Here is a 27,188-nt window from a genome sequence, read left to right as displayed (position 1 = left end):
CTCCACGTTGACCATAGCCATGGCAGAACCTTTCTAAAATAATTGCCTTCTGTAATTTCAAAAGATTCACAGACTTACAAGCACAGGCTCTCCGCCGGCGGCAGGCTGGTAGGTGACTCTATAGCTCTGGACGGCGCCGGGGGCAGCATCCCACTTGGCCGACAGCGTGCTGGTGGTGGCATTGAAGACCCGCAGGTTTTGAGGAGGTTCAGGGGGCACTGGGAGCACAAAGACACTTCCTTTTAGGCACATGTAATCCAAGCATTATGAGTTCTGATGAAGAGTGATAATAATAAGGATGAGGATGAGGATTAGCATGAGAATGAGCATGAGGATTAGCATGAGCATGAGGATGGTAGTGTTGGCGATGGTCCCATAATCCTGTGGGTCATGAAGCTGGAAATATTCATGGAAGATGATGGCAGCAGAGTGACAAAGGTTTAAGCTGTTCAGGGTGCAGTCGCAAAATTTTCCAATCAACATATTTATCAACAATTATAAGTGCTCTGATTTTATTCTTTTTAGGTTTTTGTGCGTAACATTGAATAATCAGTTGAATTGACATTTTTGTAGTTCAAACAGCTCAATATGAATACTAACAGATAAATAACTTTGTAATTAATGTTCTGTTGCTACTACTACTGATAATGATAGTAATAATAATAATAATAATCTCATTATTTATCTGCAGACAGCTTCCAAAATTAAATACAACTCTGAATTAATTAATTATTTTATCTTTTGTCATGATTTTAAACTTTGTTAAACATAATGTGGTGAAATTACAAAAGATTAGTCATTAATTTAGAGATTAAAAGAAATAACATTCAGGGTTCACTACAAAAACACATTCACTCACTGGGGATGTTTTTGGAAAGTGGAGATTACAACAAATGTGGAGCAGTCAACAAAATATCAGGGTACAAACAACCAAATGTGTTTGTTTATCTGATTTTGAAAGTATAATAAACTAGTGGCACTATAAAAAAAGAACTGGACTTTTAGAAATAATTGAGGCAGTGTTTTAAATTTTGTGATTGTAAAAAAAATGTGGAACAAGAATGTAACATATTTTAGAATTTTTGAAATGCAACTGGAGGCTAACAAATTGTAGGATGAAAAAAACCCTTTTCAGATGAGTTTAAAATTAAAAATATTTAAAGTAGAATTATCACAAATTTATGAAATACATTATGGACAATCTTACTGTTTACTTTGTAAAAAGGTAGATTTCAGGTTGAATAGATAAATATAAATTAAAATAAAATAAATATCACTGTGGCACATTTGCAAACAATACGAATACATGTGGGGAACAAATTCTCAAACAAAAGCGGAGGCAAAGTAACAAATCACATGTTTTTAAAATATTTTAAAAGGGCTAATGGGTGTAAGAATTTTTTTCTCAGGAATTCACTGTTATGGGAAATTTTTCTCTAAATTTGCTTGAATTTGACTGACGTTGACCGAACTAAAACCAAACAGCTAAAAAAATGATACAATAATAAACAACATGCAACAACATTAATCTGATGAATAAATGAAGCATCAGGTGAAGACATGATGAAATGACAACATGACATGAATGTCACCATGACAACACAAATGTTACTGAGACAAAGTGATGAACGATGGATGAAATTATTCACAATGAGGCTGGTCTGTGGACGACGACTTGTTTTTTGTCATAATTTGTGCTTGCGATGGACTAAAAATCTCCGATCTGATGAGGTAACTGTGTCCAAAATGGCAGCTATATTAGCTACCTCAGGTAATGAATGTATTTCTTTTTAAATAAAATTTTGCCCAACAACAGTATAAAATGTTTCAAAACAAATCTATAGTTTTCAGCCATTTTTTGCTGAAAAAAAAAAACATTTAATTTTGGGGTACTGACTTAGCTAACTATCTAAACAGGCTCAGCAAACTAGCTTGGCTAGTTAGCATGAAAGTGGCTTGAAAACAGACTGGTTGAGCTCATTTATGAACAAATAATATCTTCAAATAATATGTACACATGCGATAAAGCTAAGCTAGCTAGCTACAGAGTTCATTTACTAAACAGTTTAACCTTATTGTGGTTGTTTGTGATTTTAGTGTCTGACCGTTAGCTTCACACTGATAACACAACAGATGCGGCAGACCCAGTGTCAAATTACGAGGTCATCAAGATTACAGCCCCGCCCATTTTGCTAGATCTTGCTGATAAATTTTGTGTTGCTCATGTGTAGGGTGGCCAACCAACAAAAAAAGTCATGCAAATGACAAAACTTTTATGAAGCAACTAAAGGATGAAATGGACAAATAACTTTGTTTGCTTGGATTCTGAAAATAAATATTTCTCCGGTGAGTGACTTATTTTCGTTGCTTGCAGCGCAAATACATGGCGAGGCACTACGGCGCTCGTACATGCAGGTACGACAGAAAAATTAAAGTCTGCTTCCATTGACATTGTCCTTATCATCCACATTCCACACCGTATGACGAACTTTAAAAAGGAAAAAGCACTTTTCACATCACATACCCACTGGAGTCTTTGACACTACAAAGAGATGTTGAGAAAACAGAGTTATTTCAGGGTGAAATTGTTTTGGAGCTGTTGGGGGAACTGGGAGTGACGGGATGGAGGTTTTGCTCACGTGTGCTCTCGCTTCCAATCAGGCCTTCACTCTCTGACTCATCTGGGTAGATGGCGGTAACAGTGACATCGTATTCAGTGTCAATGTCCAGGTTCTCTAGAACGTGGGTGTTGTCGTCACTATTCAGGATGGCCTGGCCACGAAAGAAGAGAATTTATTGCATTTTTTTGTTGTTGTTGTTGTAACACCAAGATGAACATCTGTATCAGAGATTTAGAAATCAGGGTAAACAAAAAAACTGGATTTTGTTTTACATCATAAGTCACATCTAAGCGCTATACGCCATTCAGGTCTAGACCAGGTCTCACCGAACCTGCTTCTGGGCATCTCCTGCCCTGCAACTACAACTGATTGGTCAAGTCTAGTGTTTCCTTGCTCTTGACTGGATGAGCACACCACCATTGGTGGCCGCTGGTCTAAACTCTATCCACCCTGTGGGCAAGCACAGCGGACAGTGGTCTGGAAAAAGTCCCGAAGGTTTGTTTGTTTTGACAGGAGGAAACCTCAAGCAGACCACAATCAGCAGGGGGTGGCCATCTGTTAGAACCATTTCATCAAGACGGAACACAAAATACAAAACAAGACTTCCAAACATGCAGTGACTTATAACAGGAAAATCATCTATTTGAATTCCAGAGCAAATTGTGTGTATATAAATATTCCAAATATTCTAACTTAGAATACACATTAAGAGCAGGAGGTAGGAAACTGAAATAAAACTGTAAACTTGTGAACACAGTAATTTTGAGTGCTCTCCTAGTTTTAATATCCATTATATAATGTCAATTATAAAAGTGGACATGACATCACAAATACAGAGCTATGCATTTCCTTTGCGTGTTTGGCAACGTTACAGTAACAGTAACGCCGTCGTTTGTCGTAAACTTTACTGATCGTTGGCACAGATTGCTGAAATATTTAAAAATGCATCGTTTCTGTTTGGAACGTTCTCAGCCAACATGTAAAATGAGACTTTAAAAAACCTCATCCAGAATTTTTTCCGTGACATTATGTTTCACAAAGCCTGAAAAGAAAAGAAGCATTTTCACTTTTCTGTGTTTATTGCTCCATAAAGAAAGTCCAGTTGTGCTGAATTCTGAGATGAACGAAGGCTGTAAAAACATTTTGGTGTAGGTTTCATTCAATAGTTTTTGGACAGGAGTGTGTCTGGTGGAGAGTTAAAAGTGGGCACAAAAACCAGCTGAGAAGGCCAGAGAATATCAAGAATGAAACAAAGACAGCATTATTGTTGCATGAATGAACCTGGATGTTTCTACTTAACTTTTGGACGGCAAATATTTTGAGGCGCAAAGGGGATTGGTGCAACAACAATCAATCATTCTCGAGATCTGTTTTACTTCAACAACAACAAAGTCCTGATTGACAGTTTTGCAGAGTTTTGCAATCCCACCTGTGGTTTCATTTTCTCCTAATCGACCTTTGTTGGAGCGCAGTCCGAGCGCTGAACTCCGTCACTGATGATGTGCATTAATGCTCTAAAGCTGAGCTCAGAACTTTGCTGGTGGAAAGCTTCTATTTGAGTTCAAGTTCCAGTTTAATCAGAGGAAGGACGCGCCATCAGGCTGCAGGCAAAAACCTCCACTGTTGGTTGGATGGAGATCAGGCAACTCAGTCCAGATGTTTACCATCACTGCAGACAGATGGTGCTGTCCAAGCTAAACTAATTTGCATATCGGAAAGTGCTTAACTGGATTGCTTATGCACTAAATTACGATGCACTTTGATAATGAATTTCAGTGTAAATTGGTCAAGTTAAATCCAGGTGCCTCACTCCTGGTGATCAATTCCCCTCTTCTTCAGAAAGACAAGAGTGTCTCGGTCCAACCGGAGCAGTGCAACAGCTTGAGGAGCATTACGCAGAGAGAAAATCACATCCAGACTCAGGCGGACAATAATACTGCAGTCCAGACTCATTGACACAATACATATATATATGAAAACAAAAGAGAAGAAGTTTGCTTTCACAGGTGGGTTCATTAACTTACATCTCCAGCGTTTTCCCCGTCCTTCTTGGCCCAGGCTATGCGGTAAAGGGCCACATCCGGGGCTCCATGTTCCCAGGTGGCTCTGAAGGAGGACTGGGTCACGTCAGAGAACTGCAGGTTCTTCGGTGCAGGAACAACATCTGCTCAGACAAACAGAGCCAGGATGAAAGAGGGACCATCAGTTCCAACATATATTAACATATTTAAAAATTTGTTCGGTGCATGCTTGCTTTTATGACTGCACAGTTTTAAACGCTAACGGTGTCGCGCAGTGCGCTGCATGTTTAGTTTGTTATTACAAAACTTAAACTCAGTTTAAATTAACTGTGTGAATTTCTTCTTTTACCAGATGGATGCAAACCCACAAATCTTAGCGAATTATAACAATAAAATTAATTTGTAGCATAAATTTTCTCAGTTGTTCACTAAGAGTTTAAAAATTAGGATATTTTTGGTATCTGAAAGGTGCAGGTGGAGGACATTTACAAAAGTGGCTCCTCTTGACAAAATGAGGACATTCTTAGAAGATGAGAACATTTTTTTGGAAAATGAGGATATTGTGAAATCCAGTCGTTCACAAACTCCATTTGGAAGCCAAAAACAAAAAAAAGGGTCAAGCTGCTCCAATAGAGATTCAAGATTGATGAACTGTTAATTCTGCTGGGAAACGCAACCATTTTGATTACACACCTGTGAAAGCATTTCCAAGCATCGGGGTTCCAGGTCCCTCATCATAGATGGGGGTGACGGCCACGTCGTACTCCGACTGAGAAATGAGGCCAGACAGATCCAGGGTGGTGACGTCACCACTGACTTCCTCCTGAAAAACAGTAAGTAAGGCCCTTCAGCGTCTCCCTTGTTTTCACTCGGCGTCATCATACAACAGATCTGAGGTGGATCAACATGTTGATTTGGCACAAGATGCCCACCCTGATGCAACTCTATATAGGAGTAAGGACAGGGGTGGGTTTGAATCAGGAACCTTCTGCATTGGAAAAAAGTACACTTAACCACCACCCCCTGACCCTGAAACCTGGACGTACACCAAACTGTGAGGAAGGTGCACCGCTGACACCCCGAGCCGCCGCTCGGAAGAACCTCAAAAAGCCTTAACTTGACCATCTGCTGAGTGATGATTGTTGGTATGGTTTCACCATGGGTTTCTCCTCTTCAAAGACCAGCCAGATCTGTTTCCAGAAGATGAGACAACCACATTCTTTTCAAAGTTGTTCATCACTTAACACTAATCCAATTAACCTGAAAGTTTGACATGTTAAATTAATCACAGGAATGGATTGCAATTTGAGAAAGAACACATTTTCAAAAGCTTCTTTAAGAAACTATAAAAAATAAGTTATTTTTCTTTCAAAATACAAAGGGAGCTGGTTGCGTAAATCAAGACAAAGCTCTGACGAATAAAGTAAGTTCAGCAGCAGAAGACAAAAAGCTCCAACATCCATAAATCCACCAAGTGGGTTTCACCTGCAGGGAGGACATGGTTTCAGAGGTGATACTAAAGTGAGGCGGTGCAAGTCATCCATCAGAACGTTCTGGACACATGACGTGGGTGTCCACAAACTGGACCTCCAACTGTTTATCTTCTGCTGACATCCAAGTGAGAAATTACAAGGACGACGTAGTGCTGCAGTGATCCGGTCAGACTGAGCTGACGGTACCAGAACTCTGCTCAGTGTTCTGCTGTGCCAGAACGCTGATATTCTCATAACGCTCAGCCAAAGAGGAGCTGCTGCTGCTGCGTTCAGAGGCCGGCTCTAACTCCTGACCTGGTTACTTTCCCAGAAGTGAGATATCACTGCTGACAAAAACATTACCTTCCTGAAGATCAACCTGCACCTAAAGCCAAGTGACCTTACAGAAGACGTCCACGTTTTCAGTCTCTCATTGTTATTTATCTGGAAAACTAAAACATCTGGTGAGTGCTGGAAGAGAAACTCACAGCTGCACCTCCATGCTTTACACCTAAAACTCATGTCAACATTTCTGGCAAGATCGAGAGTTTGAACTACAGTCAAGGTCCAGGAAGATGCTCCAGTGTCGATGCAACAGTATTTAATTCAATACACTTATTGCTTTTGATGTGTTCCCACATGCATCGTATAATCTTACATTTAGACCACAAGTCATGTTTGATATATGTCGGTGCTCCATGTATTTGTTTGCTTGACTGAAGATAAGTATCCTCAAGATGTGGCAGATGGATTTCGCTGAGTGCTTGTGGGCAGTCAGTCATTGATTATATTTTGGTGCTAAAACTCATGTCTAGTCAATTCTTTTGCATCAGAAGATGAGTTTCACCTTTATCTTCTTCTTTAAACCCTCTAAATGTATGACATCATAGAGACCTGATGGAGGAAAGTCAGGTGCCAGACAACTCTCCTTTACGGGTTAACAATAGTTGGCCATTATTAACCCAGCAGAAGTAAACACTTTCAGTATTTTATTGAAGTGATAAGAGCAAAGGGGAAGGTGAGGAGGTCAAGCAGATGGGGGCAGTTTGGAGTCTCTGTGTGCCACAAGTGGGAGTTCCTCAATACCTACATCCCAACACCTGCAGGCATAATGACTCTCTTCCCATCCTTTACCTTGTGCCTAACAACCATAACCCAATCACATTTCAGAGGACAGGATTGCATCGTGGTGATGAATGCCTTTTGTAAAGACCACTACCACTTGGACTGCAGCAGTGCCAGCAGACATAAAGACTTTGCCCTGAAAAGGTGATAATGAAGCTGAGCCTCTTGGTTTACAAATTGATGAATGTTTCGACCCTTACCCATGGTCCTAAACTTTGGGTAATGACAGAATGTGGTCATGGATCCAAGTAGTTCAAATGAGTTTCCTTCACAAGATGACTGAGTTCACCCTGAGGGGCAGGGTGAGGAGGTCCGAGGAAACTTCTGCTCCTTTGTATAGAAAGGAACTTGTTTAGAATCATCTCAATGGATGTCTCTTGAATATGTCTCATGTGCCTGTGGCAGTTTTCCAAGCACATACAGCTGCAAGAAGACTCCGGAGTACATCCAGAACACACTTCAGGGATAGTATACCTGTCTGCTGGTTAATGTCTTGCAACCTCCCAGAGAGTAACAGGAAGACGTGGATGGGAAGCCACCTTTAGATGAACGTAATCAGTCTGCTGCAGTGGTGCCTCAGCTCCCCCAAGGTCATTGGGAAGAAATGACGGACAGAAGGAATGTTCACCTACGGATTTGTCTTTAATCTATAAATGTATAATTCTTCATCAGCATACCTTAAAGGTTGGCACCAAGGTATCATGAGTCGCACAAAAATGTATTTTATTTATTTTATATATTTTATTTCTCAAATTCTTTTGTCGATGCAGGAAATATTCTGCTACTCATTAGTACATGTCAAACGCAGATATGTTTATCATGCAGCTTTAAAAAGAATCTGCTTATAATCAAGAAAATAGTGAAACAATTGATAATTTATGCCGTGGCTTAAAGGATGTATTGTAAATGAACAATCCACTAATCCCTCACAGTGTGTATAATCCAAACTGGTCCTTTACCTCCTCGGTCATACTGGTTGTGCACTAGTACTACTAGTTTTAGTACTACTAGACTGGAAGACCTGCAATTATTATCTGCTACACCGTGAAATGTTTCTGGTCTGGTCTTTCAAATTTAAATACAGCAAAGTATAAATTCCTGTACAAAGTCTTATTTTACATGGAAATGTACAACACCATTCGAGATTAGAGAGATTACTTTAGTTTTTCTGTGCTGGACAGGACTGGATTAACAGGAATGACTGCATCACTGAAATATAATCATCATGCCATCTTTGCACAACTGTTTGGTTTTTGTTATCTGGCTGTGCTGCCGAGGAGCACCAGCACTTTTATAAGCAGTTGTAAAATCCAAACATTTTCCATAATCCCCTTTCGTAACTCTTCCTATCCTGCACTAGATGTTATTCTAGAGGAGCAGCGCTGATGTTTTTACCTCCTTTAGATCTCCGTCCTCTGGTTTGTAGGTGATCATGTATTTGCGGACTCGTCCTGGAGCCGCGTCCCAGTTCAGCTTCATGGTGCTGTGAGTAACATCAGTGATTGTCACGGCTCCAGGCGGAGGCATGGGCACTGACAGAAGACAAATATTTATTGTCTGAGGTTAAAATTAAAGTAAATCTTTACACTTCTGGTACTGTCTGACTTGACATTTTTTAATCCTTGAAGAGATGCTGATGTTATACGACCATAACGACCTAAAAAAAAACAAAAATGCAGGCAGCAGCTCAGTTTAAAGTGCTGCCACTTTATGTTTTTTCCAGGGAATCTGTTTTCTATCTTTAATGTCTTGATCTGAAATACAAACAGCACCAGGTGGGAAATATGATCCTGCGCTTATGAAATTGTTGCTTACATCATAGAAATTTTTAAAATCCTGGAAGTGGATGACACAGAGTGAGAAGTTCTGGCTGTTTGGCATAAATACTTGCATCAAGTCCGCATGTGAATTTTATATCCATATAAAATTTGACATGATGCTCAGTAAGATGATTTTACAGCCACAAACATGCTAATTAGCCAAACTAGCTGACTGGGTCGGTCTAAGATAGCTTGTTTGTGACTCTAACTAACCAGCTGAAACTCCTTGAAAGGAATCTACATCAACATAATATAATCTTGTTTTACATTTTCAGTTTTTGGAATAGTTTTGACTTGTATTCTGTGAAATTGATTATGTAACATGTTTAGCTAATAAGACAGCTGCCTCCATTATGGCGTCATTAGCGCTCACTGCTGAAAACATTAGCAGTATCAAGGATGAGATTTAGATTGAGATCAGTCATTAAAGTCAACAAACATTTAACTCAATGGAAACTATCTGCCCTGATTCCCCCGTGACAAGAACATTAGCATTTTAGTCGCGAAAAGGTACATTTCAATTCATATTAATGTAATTTGCACTGATTCAGTGGAATTTAAGGAGGTTTAAGATTCACTTGAATCACTAAAGAAATATTTAGATTCAACTTCAGGTTTGATAAACTTGAATTTGTGGAGAGATGCCAATAACAAATGGAACATGCTAGTTAGCATGTGGCTGTTTGCAAAGAAATATGTCTTCATCAGATAATGTCAGACTGCAAAAAGCTCAGGATTTTTACTAAATACAAAGTGTTTAGTTAAAATAATACAAAATTCAGCATCGTAATTTTCTGACACAAAAAACAAGCTTTCCAATCAGGAGCCAAAAACCAATCCAAAGTGGACAACCAATTCAGCCAATCAGGTTCTGTTTGACTTCCAGAGTGTTGTCTTATTTGTGGGTTACGTACGTGTGACTGCCGTCCCCTCCAGGGGCTCGCTGGCAGTTTCACTGTGCAGACCGTAAAGACTGATGGCGTATGCCGTGTTGGGAATCAGCTCCGTCAGCTGGACGTCATTCACGTCTCCTCCAACACGAAGCTGCAGGACAACAAAGGAGCAGAAAGAGAAATGGAAAACCTGAGGTTTCGGAACTTTGGCGATATGCCGTCACAAGATAAATCTGACACATTAGAAGGTCACTTAAAAAGTACAATTGTTCAGAACAAAAAAAAAATATGGAAAAGGGGACTGAAAGAGAAAGATCAAATCACTTAATAATACTGATTGAAATAGTCAAAAACAGACAGTGGAATATAGTTTGTACACCAAATTACACATTCTGACTTTTTCTTTCTTTTTACTATAGTTGAACAGTTGGACTTGACAGGCATATAAAAGGGTCATGAAACTGGGAGGAAAAAATGACTCAGTGGTTCACCTGGTTGTGACTTTTAGTTGCTTGATCTTGGACTGAAAGCAGGAAAGTTGTGCAGATTTATGGTTTTGTTGTCGACGTATAAAGTTGTAAATGGTTGTGCACTCACTTTACCTTGCAGAATTTATCGAGCCTTACATGCTTCCTCATACCCTGCAGTCTAACGATGTGGGTTTGCTTATCGTGTTCTTGACAGCTGACATGAGAATGTCCACGTTTGCTACTTCCACTTAATCTTATAAAACTACCCTCAAAACACATTTATGTTCTTTTACTTCCAGTTAGTTTATGGTTTAAGTCATTTTAACTGCATTCATGACAGTTTAGATTTATCAACTTTATTAAAGATTTATTCAATGGTTTGCGAAACAAAAAGCTGATAACAGCTGTTGCAGATGTGTCGCGAGTCTAGTAACTGGTTTCAGGTCTTTTTGGTGCAGTTACACTTATTTAGCACCTAATCCATCACTGTGAACATCACGTCAGTCAATCCTCGGACATGTCTCATTATCACTGGCTCCATCTGCTCTCAGATAGCATCCCGGTTTTGAAGCAGACGTGGTTGTCAATGTGATGGATCACCAACCTCAAACAAGGTTCAAGTCTCTGCACGTTTTCCTGCACGAGCCCAGAGGTGGGTGACCCCGGCCTCAGTGAGTAAATGTCCCACCATGTATTGTTCCTACCTGTGCACCTCAAGCAGGTGATTTCACTGATACGTTTGTCTAAATGCCTGAAGAGTTGAGCTAATTAGAATCAGCTGGTTTAATGAGTGAATGGAAGAAATGTGTGGTAGGACTTGGACTCAGTGAAGACTGCTTACCAGCATCACAAACACACCGTCTACTAGACCTGGATCTCAAGCAGGGTCCACATCACACTCCACTGGTTGACCAGTCACACGGGTGAACAACGTCTTTTCTTTTTAAATAAATTGATTTGTTTTTAAATCATAAAGTGGGGTCTTCCTCTGAAGCAACGTTTCCACAAAGCTACATTTAAAAACAGCTGATGTGTCCACAGTTAGCAGAAACTCTGGTGGAAGAATTTACCATGAAGCCAAAACAGTATTTTTACATCACATCATTAATGGTGTAAATTAACAGTTTTGTACGTGGTCTTGGGGTTTGGACCTTGGTCCAGATCTCCAGGTACATATTTTCCACTAAACACCATCGTACTGTGAATTAAATCATCCCTGACATTTTCCCCTGGTGCACAATTCCATGTGTAGGTTAACACCAAGCAGGCGTTGACTTTTTAGCCACACAGCATCTGTTCTGTTCACTCTGATGACTTCAGGCTGTGAGCTAATCTTTGCCATTACCCAGAGGACTTTGTCAGAGGACCTTGCATTTTGTAGGTCTGGACTGAAGTTCAGATCCTGATGTGCTACGAGCTCATTGACTCGTCACTTGGAGACAGAATCTTCATGTGTTTACATGTTGTCTAAGTGGTATGTGTGTGCATGTAAAAATGTCAATCCCATGAAGGAATGTGGACAGTATCTTCTACCTCCTGAAGAAGATAGAAGAGTGGACACTAAGAATGACTTTACCTCTTTCTCAGGCTGCGGCCCGGTGGCGTTGATAGCTTTGTACAGCAGCATGTAGCCTGTGGCACCCGCCGCTTGATCCCACCTCACCCTCATGGTGCTCATGGTCTCATCATAAACGTCCATGTTCTTCACCGCTGCCAGAGGCACTGCAGAGGCCAAAACACGCACAGCAATAAACGCTTCAGCCTGACGTCAGGCTGTGTGTAGGAACCTTCAGTCCATTACCACCTGTACATGGCCCACTAAAACTGCAGCAGTCACGAATGACCTCAAACACATTACGTTACATCGACCACCAGAGCTGAAGCAGTCATCTCCAACTCCAACATATGTGCCAAAGCAGGATTTATGAAAAAAAAGACCCCACAAGATGCAGTTTGCAGCTGCAGCAACTGTTTCCACCGGTCATGTTCAGTGTTGAACCGTGCTGTTTCCTGCTGCTGACGAACACATCAACAACAGATGGATGAAACCGTTCTTTGTTGTCCCCAAGCAGTGCTGTGACACCTGAAGTTCAGCATCAAAGGACGTGTTTTGAAATGTTTTAACCGACAATTGTTTTGAGAGGCAAATTTTAAACACTGGCATAAAAAAATTAAGCTGTCAAACTATTGTGACAGTTGAAGGAAGACCAGGTCTGGTCTGGGAGCTTCTGCCAGTTCCATGCATCACAGCATCCACTACACTATGCACTCACTTTGGGTCCTGGATGGCAACCATACAGGCAGACAATCAGTCCATTTCCACCTCTGGAAAGTAACCACCCTCTTGACACAAAGGCCGAGGACCCCGAGACAAGACATGTCACTGTTGCAGAACATGAAACTCCCAACAAGTTCAACACTTTCACGACATACAGATACACACCTGATGATAGAGTCCAGGAAGTCATTGAAAGCCTGGATCTTAGTCCGTGTCAATCTCAAACCCAGACGCTTCTCACTCAGCTTCTCAAGTGATTGGCAAAAAGGTACCTAAGCTGCCGGTCTCCATAAACCAACCCAACACCCAGTCCATGCAATCAATATAGAAGCCAGAACACATCCTTGATGAACGCCATCATTCACTGGGGAGAAGAAAAACAGAGATGCTGCCCCATCCCACACGGCACTCATAGTGCCAGTGTATAGACTAACTGTGATGCCCAGCCACATTTTGGAGAAACCTACAAATTTCATGATGTCTTTGAAAGCAGCTCAGTCAACTAAATAAAAAGCTTTTCAAAAATCAACATAGACTGCAAGACGCATTGCTGCTATTTGAGCTTGCTTTCAGTGAGTACTTGCAGAAAGGGATGCAGTCAATGGCTGACTTCTTCAGAGCGATGCTGAACATCACACCAGAAGGACCAACCTCCTACAAGTGTTCAAAGTAGAAATTTATCAGGACCAAACCAAAGTATCATTCCACACTAACTGCAGTGGGACGGGGTGCAGTTTAGGAGAACCAAAGTGCTTTGATTCCTCTAGAAGCAGGCTGAGGGTCACTAGACCACAGATGGTGAGTCACCTGATCAAACGCCTCCTTGTCTACCCCTCAAGGTCATCACAGCCTGCATTCTGAACTCCTTACACAGCCTGGAATTTCCATCAAACTGTGCACTACGACTCCTCTGGATGATACTCAGACTGAAGGTGATGTATCAAGGAAAACATTCTAAAGCTTCACCAACTGCTTCAGTTTCAGTCTGTTTACTACTGAGTTCCCCATTCCAGAGTCATGTAACACTAAATGCTGAAGTTCACAAGTTAAAGCAGCTGTCAACTACGAAATACAAAACAAGCACTTGTGTTTCTTGCTTTGACTAAAACTCACATTTTCATTCCTGTCCTCTTACAGTTGAGTGGTGGACTGGGATGGGTTTGGTTCTATCAGTGGAGTTCTGTCCTGAACATACAGCTCTACGTGTAAAGTAGCAATTCAAAATGGCCAAACGTGAAGACGGAATACACTTACACGTGGTCTCAGTGTCCTTCAGAGGTTCGCTGCTTATCCCGTTGACCACAGCGTAGACATTGACGAGGTACTCGGTCAGAGGTGTGAGGTTCTCCAGCACTAAAGTGGTCTCTGATCCATCAACCAGCACCTGAAACGATAAAAACATGGATTTAATTCCAGAACTATACATAATGCTGTAGAAAAGAAAAGACACCATCCATGTCGCGGAAACATGGATGGCATTCCAGAACTTCTCATCCACATCACTGGTTTCACGTTTAATAGCCGTTATATTTTTCCTCTCCTTTTGGTCGAGCGAAGACTCTGCAGCCTGAAATGACTTCTGTGATCACTCCAAATATTCTGCAATCACAAAAGAAGAAACGGCAGGAGGTAGAGCGGCTTCAGAGTAAAATGATGTCACTAATCGTGCATGTCCTGTGAAAAATAAACAAACTCTTACTCTCCCCAAAAAGACAGCCTTAAAGGATTGAAACGCAGTAAACAATCATGTCTGTGGGTGAGCCTACAAAGTTCTCAGGCTTAAACGAGCCCATATGCAAGGACACGGGGCTGGAAACCAACTTCTATTCCTTGTAAATCACAGCAGATTTTCCAAACAATAACAACACAACAAGAGCGGGAGGAGCCAGATCGTACTTCACATTCTTTCCTGCTCTTATATGGATCTGTCCATCAGCGTGTGATGGTGGTCCAGTGGAATGTTTACCGTTGTGTCATTTGGCAGCTGAACGGCGTGACGTTGGATTGATCTTCTGTTTGAAAGTAAACCAAAAGGACGAATGTCAAACAAAGAGGCTGCAGCTTCACAGTCGGTTCAGTCGTTGTCTGCACTGTAACTAATTGATGGATGAAGTCATTTTGTCTCCAATCACATAAAAGGACACACCCTCAGAATTGTTCAATTGGAAAGCAGCATCAACAAATCTTTTTCTTGTTGTTCTTGATTTTGGTTGGTTTTAAAACATGTACTGTGTCCCTTTAACCCTCAAACAACTGAGTGGGGTCATTTATGACCCCAGGCATATATTTTATTTTTGCACCATTTTTCTAATTTTAATCACAAAAAAAGTTTCCTACCATGAATTTGTCAATCTACAGTGAGGAAAATAAGTATTTGAACACCCTGCGGTTTTGCAAGTTCTCCCACTTAGAAATCATGGCGGGGTCTGAAATTTTCATCTTAGGTGTATGTCCATAATCTAAAAAAAAACCTTAGTTGCCCTGGCTGTGTGTTTTGGGTCATTGTCATGCTGAAGACCCAGCCATGACCCATCTTCAATGCTCTTACTGAGGGAAGGAGGTTGTTTGCCAAAATCTCGCAATACACGACCCCATCCATCCTCCCTTCAATACGGTGCAGTCGTCCTGACCCCTTTGCAGAAGAGCACCCCCAGTGTATGATGTTTCCACCCCCATGCTTCACGGTTGGGATGGTTTTCTTGGGGTTGTTCTCATCCTCTAAACATGGTAAGTGGAGTTGATTCCAAAAAGCTCTATTCTGGTCTCATTTGACTACATGACCTTCTCCCATGCCTCCTCTGGATCATCCAGATGGTCACTGGTGAACTTCAAACAGGCCTGGACATGTGCTGGCTTGAGCAGAAGGACCTTGCTGCCCTGCAGGATTTTAAACCATGACAGCATCATGTGTTACTAATGTAATCTTTGTGACTGTGGTCCCAGCTCTCTTCAGGTCATTGACCAGGTCCTCCTGTGTAGTTCTGAGCTTTCTCAGAGTCATTCTTACCCCACAAAGTGAGATCTTGCATGGAATCCCAGACCGAGGGAGACTGACAGTCATCTTGTGTTTCTTCCACTTTCTAATAAATAATCATAACAGTTGTTGTCTTCTACCAAGCTGCTTGCCTGTTGTCCTGTAGTCCATCCCAGCCTTGTGCAGGTCTACAGTTTTGTCCCTGGTGTCCTTAGACAGCTCTTCGGTCTTGGCTATGGTGGACAGGTTGGAGTGTGATTGATTGAGTGTGTGAACAGGTGTCTTTTATACAGCTAACAAGTTCGAACAGGTGCAATTAATACAGGTAAAGAGTGCAGAATAAGAGGGCTTCTTAAAGAAAAATTAACAGGTCTGTGAGAGCCAGAATTCTTGATGGTTGGTAGGTGTTCAGATACTTATTTGCAGCAGTATCATACAAATAAATTATTAAAAAAAATCATACATTGTGATTTCCGGATTTTTTTTTTTTTTTTTACATTATGTCTTTCACAGTGGACATGCACCTAAGATGAAAATTTCAGACCCCTCCATGATTTCTAAGTGGCAGAACTTTCAAAACCGCAGTGTGTTCAAATACTTATTTTCCTCACTGTATCTGTCCTGCATTTGTTCATAGAATTTTGCAAGGATCGGCCGATCCATGTGGCAACTATAATCCAAACTTATGTGGGGTCACTTATGACATCCCGGGAAGATCTATGAGATTTTTGACATTATAGCTTCAGATGGTTTTGTAATTTGTTGATTCTAATCATTATATTTTACTGTTTTGCAGGGAAGCCAACAGATCTATAACAGCAAGATTTACAGCTGCACAAGCATTGAGACCGACATCGCTGAAGACCTGCAGGGCTCTTAGTTTTGATCCAGGACATTAAAAAATACAACTTGAGCTCCAACTTGAGCTCCAGCTTTAACCTCGAGTTGTACCAAAATACTGTTGTATCGTTATCTAACCTCCTCAGTGGCTCCTCCAGCCATAGGCTGGTATACGACACGATACTGATCCACAGGGCCACCAGGTGCCGTCCAGTTGGCCCGGAAGGAGCGGTGGGTCACCTCTGAGGTCACCAGGTCAGTGGGCGGCCCCATCTCATCCCCTGAAAGAAGACAAACAGAACTGGAATGTGACCGGACAAACTAAATATTTCATACGGTGAACACTGTCACCACAAATCCATCTTCGAGCCGACAGTGAAGCTCGGCCCGCTGTTCTTTAGAACTTGTGACAAAGGGTTTCCTTTCAATGTTTATCACCCGGCTGCACTATCAGTCTTTTTGTGTTCACTCTTAAAACTGATTTATTTGCTTAAAGTTCCACAACATCTTCTGGCGTCCCAGGATAATCGATGCTGAAGGGCAGAAACCCGTCGCGTTTAAGTGACACGTTTCTCATTAATCTCGTCACCACAATCTGTCCGAGTTTCTCTTTTTTAATTTCTTTGAAGAAAAATGATTTGTGAATAATAGAAAGCTTTATTGTCCTCTTTTAGAACTACAACATCTGAATCTCATCTCCTCTCTCATTATTTTCTTCGGTCAAACAAAAAAGTGTCCCATCGCTGATTTTTGTGTCTTTGCTGAAAGTTTATGTTGTCCTTTGTGAGTTTAAGAACATTAAAATTAACTTTTAAGTATTCTAACAATATGTTTTTCTCTCTGTGCATCACAAAGCAGAAACAAACACTGAATGAAGAAAGAAACAAACACTGACTTGAAGAAATCATAGTTTTGTCAACTAGGTGACTGACAAATTTAGGGTTCAACCATTGCCTTTCAAGGGGTCTTGTCTGCAGGACTGGGTTTCCATCTGTAGGTCCTCCTGAGGGTTCTATTAGCTGTGAGGGTTATTGGGTGTAAGTTGGGGCTTTCTGCTGGTTGATGTCTTCTGTGGATCCCTTATCTCCATACCACCAGGTCCTAACTATACATGTAAGGTGGTTGATGTGAGGGTGTTGAGCTGGGTTTGTCACAGTCAAGTCTCTGGCGACCCCTCCCAGTTGTCTTATATTTTATTTGCACGTTGGACACACTGGGCTTGGTGTGCAGGTTGGGCTTGTGTTTCAGGTAGGGTTCAGGCATGATGGAAGCCAGAGGACCTAGGGGTTGCCCCCATCTGCATCCCAATTGTACTTGTAGCACCTCCTGTATACACTTCATGTACATAACAGTCAAATTCATATATGTATTTCTCATGGGGTAAACCTTGGGTCATGGGGGCGAGGGTGGTGTGCTTGTGATGGTCCATCGCCTACAGTTCCTGCCCTGTATGTCTGTTTCTACACTGATATTATGGTAAAAATATCAACCATAACTAGCCAAAGATAGACTACCGCTATGTTTAAATGCCTCCACACCAGCGGGATAATGACTTAATTTAATGTTGGCAAATTAGCGTCTTCAAGGGCAGGGGTGGTGGCCAAGTGCTTAGTGCACTTGGTTTTAGTGCAGACATTTCCTGGTTCAAACCCCACCCCTGCAACACTTCTCCATGTAACTGTAAAACTTGTGCCAAATCAACATGCAGATCCACTTCTGATTTGCTGTGGTGACCCTCAGTGAAAACAATGGGCAAGCCCAAGGGACTTACTTAAATTAGCCCCTTCAAATGGATCTCAAAGCAAGTTTAAAGCAGTCATTATTCTTAAACCGGTTGTAAAATAACAAAAAAAACTATCTCAGCTTGACATAAATGAAACTTTAGTTGACTTTGTTGGTGACTTGTTACCAGTGTTGGGGAAAGTAACTTTGGAAAGTTACTTCATTAGTTACTTCATACAGTTAGTTCATTAGCAGCTGCGGACACCTTGTCGGCAGCTGCTGAATGTAATTAATAAAGTTACTCATAATCTAATTTGGTTATTTTTAAGATTTAGTACTCAGAAAAGTAACTATTAGTTACATTGCTGATGAATTACTTTGCTGATTGCTCAATCTTACGAGTAACCAAGTTACATTACTCATTACCTTATTAGTTACATTACTTATTACTTGCAAGTTTTCGGCAGATTCTAATAAAGTAATTGCATAATGCTGCTAATGAAGTAACTGCATAAAGCAACTGTATAAAGCAACTAAAAAAGTAACTAAAAAAGTAACTTGTCAAAGTTACTTTCACAACACTGCTTGTTACAAATAAGCTCTTTTTATTTCATTTTTTTTTAATGATGCAAGGATTATCCTGGGTAAAATAACCAGGAATCAAAAATAAATCTGAAGATGATGATCCATATCATCTGGGAGTTGATGACACCAGTTATCAATGTGGCACAAAAAGGTATCAATAATCATATTCAGATCTCTTTGCCTACCTGAACCTTTGACACTGTTACAGAGGTTGTTTGTGAGGTCATCAACAATGTCCAGAAGGAACTGGAAGTCATTGACGTTGTACATGTGAATGTCATCGGGGTCAGATGCTATGGACCTCAGTTCATTCTCGTCGGCGTTCTTCACACCTGAGAAGAAAAGCTCTTGTCATAACTACTTCTCCAAAACACAAGTCCAAAGCAAAGTTCAAAGCGTACGACCAGTTTTGATGCTGTCCAAATGCGTCCTGACATGTTCACTCACCGATAGCATAAAGCTCAATGCCACTGTCCCTCAGGTTCTGTGAGTTGACGATGATGTCATCCTGGGACTTTCCGTCAGTGACCAAAACTCCAATTTTGCGGGAGTCTGGACGCATTCCCACGTTGGGTTTGAAGTTGTTCTGGAGGATGTAGTTGAGCGCCAGACCTGTATGATGATGATGATGATGATAAGAAGTCATTGCAGACCATAAAGACAGTGAACACCACCAATGTGAACAGGTGAGTCCTTTAAATTAGGCTTTTATCTTTGGCAGAAATGTTTGTTAAACTTTTGTTTGTTCCAGCGTGTAATTATGTGACGTATAATACGATCTGTTCCAGGTCTCAAACGGTTTATAGCCTCGAGCTGATGTACGGTGCTGTAAATCGGGTGGATGGTGTAACTCACCTGTCATGGTGTTGCCTCCTTTGTATGGCAGGTTGTCTATGGCATTCAGCAGGGAGGGTTTGTTGGGGTGAGCGTTCAGGTGCCACTCAGTCTTTGGATCTCCACTGTACTGAGCCAAACCTGCAGAAAACCCACAAAGAATTTAAAGTACTCAACACTGTGAATGATTCTGGACTGGACTAAGGTTCCACTGCAGTCCAGAAGGCACTCAGAGGCTGTGTAAGGTTGGACTTTACGTGTGTGCAGTTCTTTCAGGTCACTTATATTATGGTTCTGACCTGTAAAAATAAACGGAACTGAAACAGTAGGAAGTAAAATAAAAATATTACCAATCTGCACTCTGTCAGGGCCGATGTCGAAGACGCTAACCATACGCCTGATGAAGGTCCTGATGGTCTTAAAGTTCAGACGGCCAATGCTCCAGGAGCCGTCGACCAGCAGCACGATGTCGGCCTTGGCACTGGTTTTACACTGAGGCTCTGTGGAGGAGAAAGACTGTGAGTGAAACACCCGAAACAACACAGAGTCCCACGAGTGAGCGTCCGTGAAGGCATACGTGAAGATATGAAAGGGTGAAAATGCAGAAGAGGAAGGATGGATACAGCATTAACACAGGACAAATAACTACAACAAACAAATCTTACATTCACAAATAAAAGTCATTTTTACAGCACAATGATTGACATGACATTATATATAAAAAATAATCATTCTAACAGTGGTTCAACTGCCATTTTTCCATCTCTTCGGGTGCCTTTTTTCCTTGTCTTTCTTGTAGCAGTTGTTCTTCCCAGCAGTAAACCATCTCTGTGGTCTTTTTCTGGCCTTCTATTCCAACAGTAGGAGTTAGCCTCTGTGACACTGTGATATACGAGGCCTTCTGTTTCCAAAATTTACTGCACATTCCTGCACCGGGCACCTGTAGGCGGGACAACGGCCGCTCGTCCAATTTAAAAGCAGGTCCCTGTGTGTGCAATTGGAAACAGGTTAGCAGATAATGGAAGCAGTTGGTGTTTATCAGGCTGCAGAAACAAATGCTCAGAGGAAAGAAGTCTGTTTGAGTCCCACCACCACCAATAAACAACATACTTATGTTGCTCCAACATTCATTAATAAAAACAGATGTCATAAACAGGCACAGCTCTCAAAGGTCTCCGGCACACTGCAGACGACTGCTGGATCCACTGTTCAGAACACTTCAGTCGGCCCAGCGTATATCACCAGTGTCCTCCTGAAACCAGCAGTAATCCCAACTTTTATCATTCTTGCACTGGAGCCAGTGGATGACTTTACTGTCTGGTCCCTTTGCGTGTGTGTGTGTGTGTGTGTGTGTGTGTGTGTGTGTGTGTGTGTGTGTGTGTGTGTGTGTGTGTGTGTGTGTGTGTGTGTGTGTATATATATAAATCAGATCAGTTTCATTTGATAAAATCCAAGGTGTGCTCTTGCAAAGTTCCAAACTCTGAGAATAAATTTGTGGTTCATTAAAAACAGGAATTAAGTCCTTTTAAATCATGAATTGCACGACTGCATTTCTAAGTATAAACATGCTCTGCAAGACGTCAACGCAGCTTCAAAATTGACAGCAATAAAGATAATGTCACATTATGTTCAACACAGTCACTAAGGTGATTGTTTTATTGAATGTTCTAAAATAGTAAATTTGGGAGTTTTACAAATAAAATACAGCAACTGCTCCTATGGCAGAAAAACCATTCACACAATCAAATGCAATCTGGGACTCCAAACCATTATTGTCAGACTTTTCTTCATATAATCTGAGGAAAGCTGTAACGGGTGTTAAATGTACTACTTGTCTTCTCTATTGCTGACTGGGCTTGTAAAGGATCTCTGGTTTGGGCCCCTTAAACGGAATATTTCAATCTTATATCTCACCACTGAAAGTCTTCCTGCTATCTTAAAAACTGCAATTTATAATTGCATGAAAATGAGAAGTTTTTAACTTGTAATAACTTTCAAAAAAATTGCCAGTGAAACAAATCCAAATTCACTTTCTTGAACTAAGATCTTGAAATTAGTTGGGAAAGCTCCTTTTCAGGAATATTTTGCTTGTATTAGGTATGTTACACCCTAGCAGGGTAAAAATCTTACGGTTAGTCAGAAAACCTTGGTTCATCTCAGATATAACTCATAAAAAGACTTTCACTCAACAAGATTTTTAAGATGCATCAGGTAAAAACAAGTCCTTATATCGTTCTCAAATTGTCCTTTATACTGTAAGTGAGTTTGTTTGACATAAAGTGTTAATTTGATATTTTGACTAAAATAAGACAAATATATTTTATGTTTGTCTGCACAGGTGCAAAAGCATTGGAATATTAAGGAATTCCCAAAAAGTCTCCATTTGTTGAAATACTGACAGAATTTTTTGTCATTTGGGAATTCTGATGCCTTCAGTGTTTGTAAACACGGCACGACTCAGGATAATGGAATGACATTCAACTAAACATGGGGATAATTCTGTTCACTGTCAGGTTTCTCCAGCTCAAAAAAAAAAAAAAAACACCAAAAAGCCAAGACATATTAAAAGGAATATTTGTTAAAAAAGAAGAAGGTTTTTTGTTTTCATTTTGTCTGACGGACAGCAGAGAGTTTGGCCATGAGGCAGCTGTGCTAAAGCATATGGAGCTGTCAGATAGTTTGGATTAAAGCCTCCTCGAAGCGAGAGCTGCTGCTGCTGCAGCTCTTTAATGTGTGAGGATCTCTGAGTGGGCAACTGCTCTCCGAGTCTGCTCCCCATTACAGCAGGAATTTCTGCCCAGGGTCAGCACCTCCTCTGGGGAAAAAGCATAACATTTTCCTCACTACATACACTGCAGCAGCAGCAACTCTTTGGCTCATTTAAAAAAAAAATCCAAAAATCCTCTGTAATTGTAAGCAGAGCCTTTTTCCACCTCAGGCCACATTAAAATGGGAAATATCTACTTTTGCATGACTAAATCAAAACATTCCGGTGACAGATTAAGTTTTTTGGCAAGCAAATGAGGATTCGGCGATACATTTAATGGTCAGCACATCTCGGGGATGGCAGGACAGCTTTCCAGTCAGTCAATTTTAAACGTTAGTGTCAACACCTCAGCACATTTGTTAAATGACAAGTCATTTAGCGCCAGATTCCAGATCTGATACAAGCAGGATGGTGAAGCCCACGCCAAGCAGCTCTGAATCATTTCTACTAATCACAGTCACCTGTGTCAAATTTCGATCTACAATTCCAACACAACAGTGATATTAATTCCATTCGACACCAATTTGGGAAGTCAAACCGCGCCTTTGTTGCTCTAAAATAACTTGGATCAGACCGCGTGTAGTCTGCAGGCCTGCACTTTAGGATCCTTCCTGAGACATAATGTTGCATACAGGAGTTGTCACTTTACCCTGATGGTCAGAAGAATCATCAGGAGGCATTTCAGGACCACCATTGAGGGTCGTCCTCTCCTCTCCTGCCAGAGGTAAACTCTGCCCACCGTCAAACACCCCAAACACAGCTACCGAGTACTTTGTTCCAGCCCTAAAGGAAACGGTGGTTTAAAAAAAAAACTCCATCAGACTTTGACATAGGAAGGTCTGGTCTGTAAAATGTACATAAAATCTACGTATAAGTTAGGAGACCTTACCTGAGCTCTTCAAGAACTATTGTGTTATCAAAGGGACCAACCAACATCTCTGCCAAGTCGACTTCATTCCCTGTGGGGTGAAATGTCACTTTGTAGCCCTTAACATCTCCAGGTGCATGATCCCAGGAGACTCTGAAACTGTTCGTGGTCAGCTCTGATGTCTGCAGGTTCCTGGGAGGTTTGAAAGGCGAAACTGCAAAAGAAGAGCCAGACACGAACGTCAGGACAAACCAGTTCAAAACAGCATTGAACACAACTCCAACTCTTGGCAAGCTCTTCAAGATCGACCACACCACATTTGAGCCAGTTTCTCATTAGTCCATAATACAAATCCTTGAACCTGGAGTCATTCCTTAGAAAGCCCAGTGTCATGCTGTGTGTTAGTAATGCTGCTATGTGATTAAGCACATGATCAACTGTGATTTTAGTGTCCAGGTGAAAAGGCGCTACAGCACCTGTAGTGTGAGGAATATTCATCTTAACAAGAAGTTTAAACTTGAAGTTACACTGGTGGAACAACAGAAAAAAACAGCCACTTGGATGAGAGAATGTCTGTGGAATCCAAGGCAGCATAACTTAAGTCAACGTTTCTTCAGAAACAAGTGACAACTTCAAACAAAGTAGATTTTCCAGTTGTTTCACAATCCTGACATTTATAGCAGAACACTTTTTGGTGTAGCTTGAGGTGAAGATCAGCACATGCTTATCCTGACTTGAGATGGATAGTTCAGTTGTGAGGGATATTTACATAATAAAAATGACATAAAGTCATGAACATCAGTATTTTGTCCCTACAGGTCTATTAAAAATGTGTTAACCAATGAGATATCTGCTTGGATTAAAAATCCTTGCATTTTTTGTTGGTGTCACATTGTGTTTTAGTCCTGCTCTGGACCTGTCCTGGTTCCAGATTTAGATTGTAACCAAGGGGGAGCCACCCATTTACAGCTGGGTGGACTGGGAAAATGCAAACGAAGTGTCTTATCCAAGAAAACGGGAAGCATAACTGGGAATCAAACACAGGTTGATATAATGTAGCCCAACTCCTATCCCACTGACTTACTTACTCTACATGGTAAAAGGGCATTTTTGAATTTGGGTCTTGATCTTTGGTGATAAAACCCCAGTTGATTAAAAAATTTTGCACATAGTAGGATGGAACGGTTCTTTTCTGGGATACGTCAGATCTGGGTCTAGAAATAGATCAATTTTATTTTTCCACTGATAGATGCTACATGCTTCAAATAAAGTTGAAACTTTTACAGAAACTAAAGTAGAGTTTGGTCAAGGAGTAGTCTGGTCCACTTTCAACTGTATTTAGAGCAGGATCTAAATACTGGAATTTTTCAAATAGACTTTTTATCATATGAAAACTGGACCATTTGCTACATTTTTGCCTCAACCTACAACAAATATGCTGAAAAAGAGAGAACATCTCTTCACTAATATCTTCCAAACTGTATGATGTGATCTGGTTCAAATACGATTCATCTGGATCTGGTTGTAACAAAGTTAAATACAGACTGAAAAATGTTCCTAAGAGTTCAGCTAGCAAGGATTCCCCTTTGGCTGACTTGGTAGAGAATTGGTCTCTTGAGCAAGAAGTTGTATTCAGTAGCCACAAAAGTATATCAAGCCAGTTAGAAATGGTCTGTTGTGGCAAGTGACCATGTAGTTCCAGTTACAGGAAGAAGTTCTTAATGCTAAAATGTGGTGGCTAGATATGCAGTAAGGTGAAATTCCACGTTGAAATGTGTTCCGACTAGCTTAGCTTGTGGAGATAACTCTTTAGGTGACCATGTCATTTTATTGTGACATTTGTAAGTGGAGAACTGATCAGGTGGATGAAGGTCAGAGGTCTAAGGTTTAAGTTGCATGCAATGCTTTCCCTTTTCCAGCACTACAGTGTTAGCGTTTTTAAAGTATTTGTTAAATCCATTCCTGAATTTGAGAATCCTGACACAGACATTGATGACTCATCAGATTTTGAGATTCACAAACAATAATTAATCTACAAAACAACCACAGGATCACCACATATTAATAGGTAGGCCTCAAAAAAAGCGATGCTCATAAGGTAGTTCAGATTTTTTTTTTCTTTTTTTAAATGCTTCCATGCTAATCATACTCAACAGCCAACAAATGAGCAAAGCTAAATGTAGCATTCGTTTTAGCATCACATTCAGCTATTCAGCAAACTTCACTTATTGTCACATCACTCCAAACAAATGTCTCTTTATTATCAGAATAATGTCTGTTTATTATCAGAATAAACTTCTGTTATGAAGGTAGCTAAATGCTAGCTGGTAGTTTAACAGTATAACAGGATTTTATGGATGTGGATTACCTAACAAAGCTAGCTAATATACGCTATATTATGGACACTACAAATTTGAACTCAAAACTAAATATTCAGATTGATATGGAATCAGTTCCCCTCCATGACTGAATCTACATGAATTAACAAATTACGGTGAAGTTTACTGACATTTAGCCCCCTGCCTTCCAAAAATATATGCTCCCAAAATCATTAAGAATGTAAAAAAAAGAGAGAGAGAGGAAGAAGATTTATTGAAATTTGTTTTTGTAGTTTAATCATAAAGTCAGAATGTCAAAAATAAAGCCAAACCTTCAGCATTGATGTCAGGAATAAGTTTTTGTTTGTTTGGCTGTTTGTTTTAAATTCTGCATTTTTCATCTTGGCCACTAAGTTATCTGGTTTTTCTTCAGGATCAAACAGCTTAATCAATTGTTTGAATCTTGCACGCAGGTCTAACTATCAATAATCTTCCATCCATCAGTTACCAGTGATTTGTGTTTGAATGACTGTGACGAACTCTTTGCTCTTGCACATTCTGAATAGAGAGCCATGTGCATTAAAGATTTATTCTCAAAAGTGTGATTTTAAATTTTAAGTGTCAAGTTTATTCTCAATATACTTGTTTAAATGTTATTTCAACTTTATTCTTGAAATTTTAGTTAATTCACATTTATTCTTAAAATGCAAAATTTGTAAAAACTTCTTCATTTATTTATTTTTTTTTTCATAGTGATTGGCTCCACAGTACCAAATCAGTGGCAATTTTCTTGCTTCCATTCCACCAGCATTAATGTGACATTGAGCCCAGGTTCAAACGTCTTGGTTAAGATGCTTTTGCAGTGTACTGTCTCTCATAGAGTTGAATTATGGACCAACGTACGTGTCGTTCCTACTCCTTGCCTTGCTTTTCCTTCCCCGCGCTTGTAGATGGGGTGAACGGTGATGTTGTACGTGGTCATGGGCTGAAGGCGCTTCATGATGGTTGAAGTGAACGTCCGTGGGATTTTGAGGGCCACTTCTCTGGTTCCACCTTGGGGAACATACTTCAGCCGGTAGTGGAGAACCTTGCCCGGAGCAGGCGACCACGTGACTTTCATGGTTCGCTCTGTCTCATCTGACACAGTGAGCGTCTTACCAGCAGCAGATGCTGAAAACAAAGAAAACGCTTTTAATGCAGAATTCCTAATAAAGAAACAAACAATATTGTGTGACACAAACATGGAAAGATACTTTTGGACTCAAGTTAGAAGCTTTTGTTTTAAAGCACGTTATTTCTGGTGGGTAACTGCCAGTTTGATCCTTGGCACGATGGAAACGCGATTTAGACTTAAGTGGAAACATTTTGGTGCAGTTTTACATATAATTTGGCTTACACGGAATAAAATTCAAATGGCTCAATGACAGCTAAAAAGTGTTCCAAATACAGTCATGAGGAATAAATTTACTCTATAACTCACAGCCAGACACGCTAACCTACAGCTGGTAAATGCTCTTCCTGTTTCATGCTCATTCGTGGTGCGAGGAAGTTTTGAACTTTTGACAGTCCGGCACCATGAC

The 27,188-nt window shown here is 40.6% G+C and overlaps 1 protein-coding gene across 4 annotated transcripts in view; it reads right to left on the bottom strand.

Annotated features, from left to right (window-relative positions):
- Positions 1-27,188, bottom strand: part of col12a1b (collagen, type XII, alpha 1b) — a 140,193-nt gene that overhangs the window by 80,244 nt on the left and 32,761 nt on the right. For 3 of the 4 annotated variants that reach the window (XM_034162513.1, XM_034162510.1, XM_034162511.1), the window contains exons 15-31: positions 26,512-26,778; positions 23,312-23,504; positions 23,072-23,205; positions 20,006-20,155; positions 19,677-19,796; positions 19,269-19,433; positions 19,007-19,153; positions 16,653-16,795; positions 13,955-14,084; positions 11,999-12,144; positions 9,974-10,103; positions 8,635-8,771; positions 5,336-5,465; positions 4,646-4,785; positions 2,640-2,772; positions 2,525-2,542; positions 79-218 (exon numbers count right to left, since the gene is read on the bottom strand). In XM_034162513.1, the coding sequence (XP_034018404.1) occupies positions 79-218; positions 2,525-2,542; positions 2,640-2,772; positions 4,646-4,785; positions 5,336-5,465; positions 8,635-8,771; positions 9,974-10,103; positions 11,999-12,144; positions 13,955-14,084; positions 16,653-16,795; positions 19,007-19,153; positions 19,269-19,433; positions 19,677-19,796; positions 20,006-20,155; positions 23,072-23,205; positions 23,312-23,504; positions 26,512-26,778 (2,423 nt within the window). The remainder of the gene's footprint in view (positions 1-78; positions 219-2,524; positions 2,543-2,639; positions 2,773-4,645; positions 4,786-5,335; positions 5,466-8,634; positions 8,772-9,973; positions 10,104-11,998; positions 12,145-13,954; positions 14,085-16,652; positions 16,796-19,006; positions 19,154-19,268; positions 19,434-19,676; positions 19,797-20,005; positions 20,156-23,071; positions 23,206-23,311; positions 23,505-26,511; positions 26,779-27,188) is intronic. The other variant, XM_034162512.1, reaches the window with a different exon arrangement.

Source organism: Thalassophryne amazonica, chromosome 21 (genome assembly GCF_902500255.1).
Source record: "Thalassophryne amazonica chromosome 21, fThaAma1.1, whole genome shotgun sequence".
Lineage (NCBI taxonomy): Eukaryota > Metazoa > Chordata > Actinopteri > Batrachoidiformes > Batrachoididae > Thalassophryne > Thalassophryne amazonica.
This window is presented reverse-complemented; position numbering and strand designations above follow the sequence as displayed.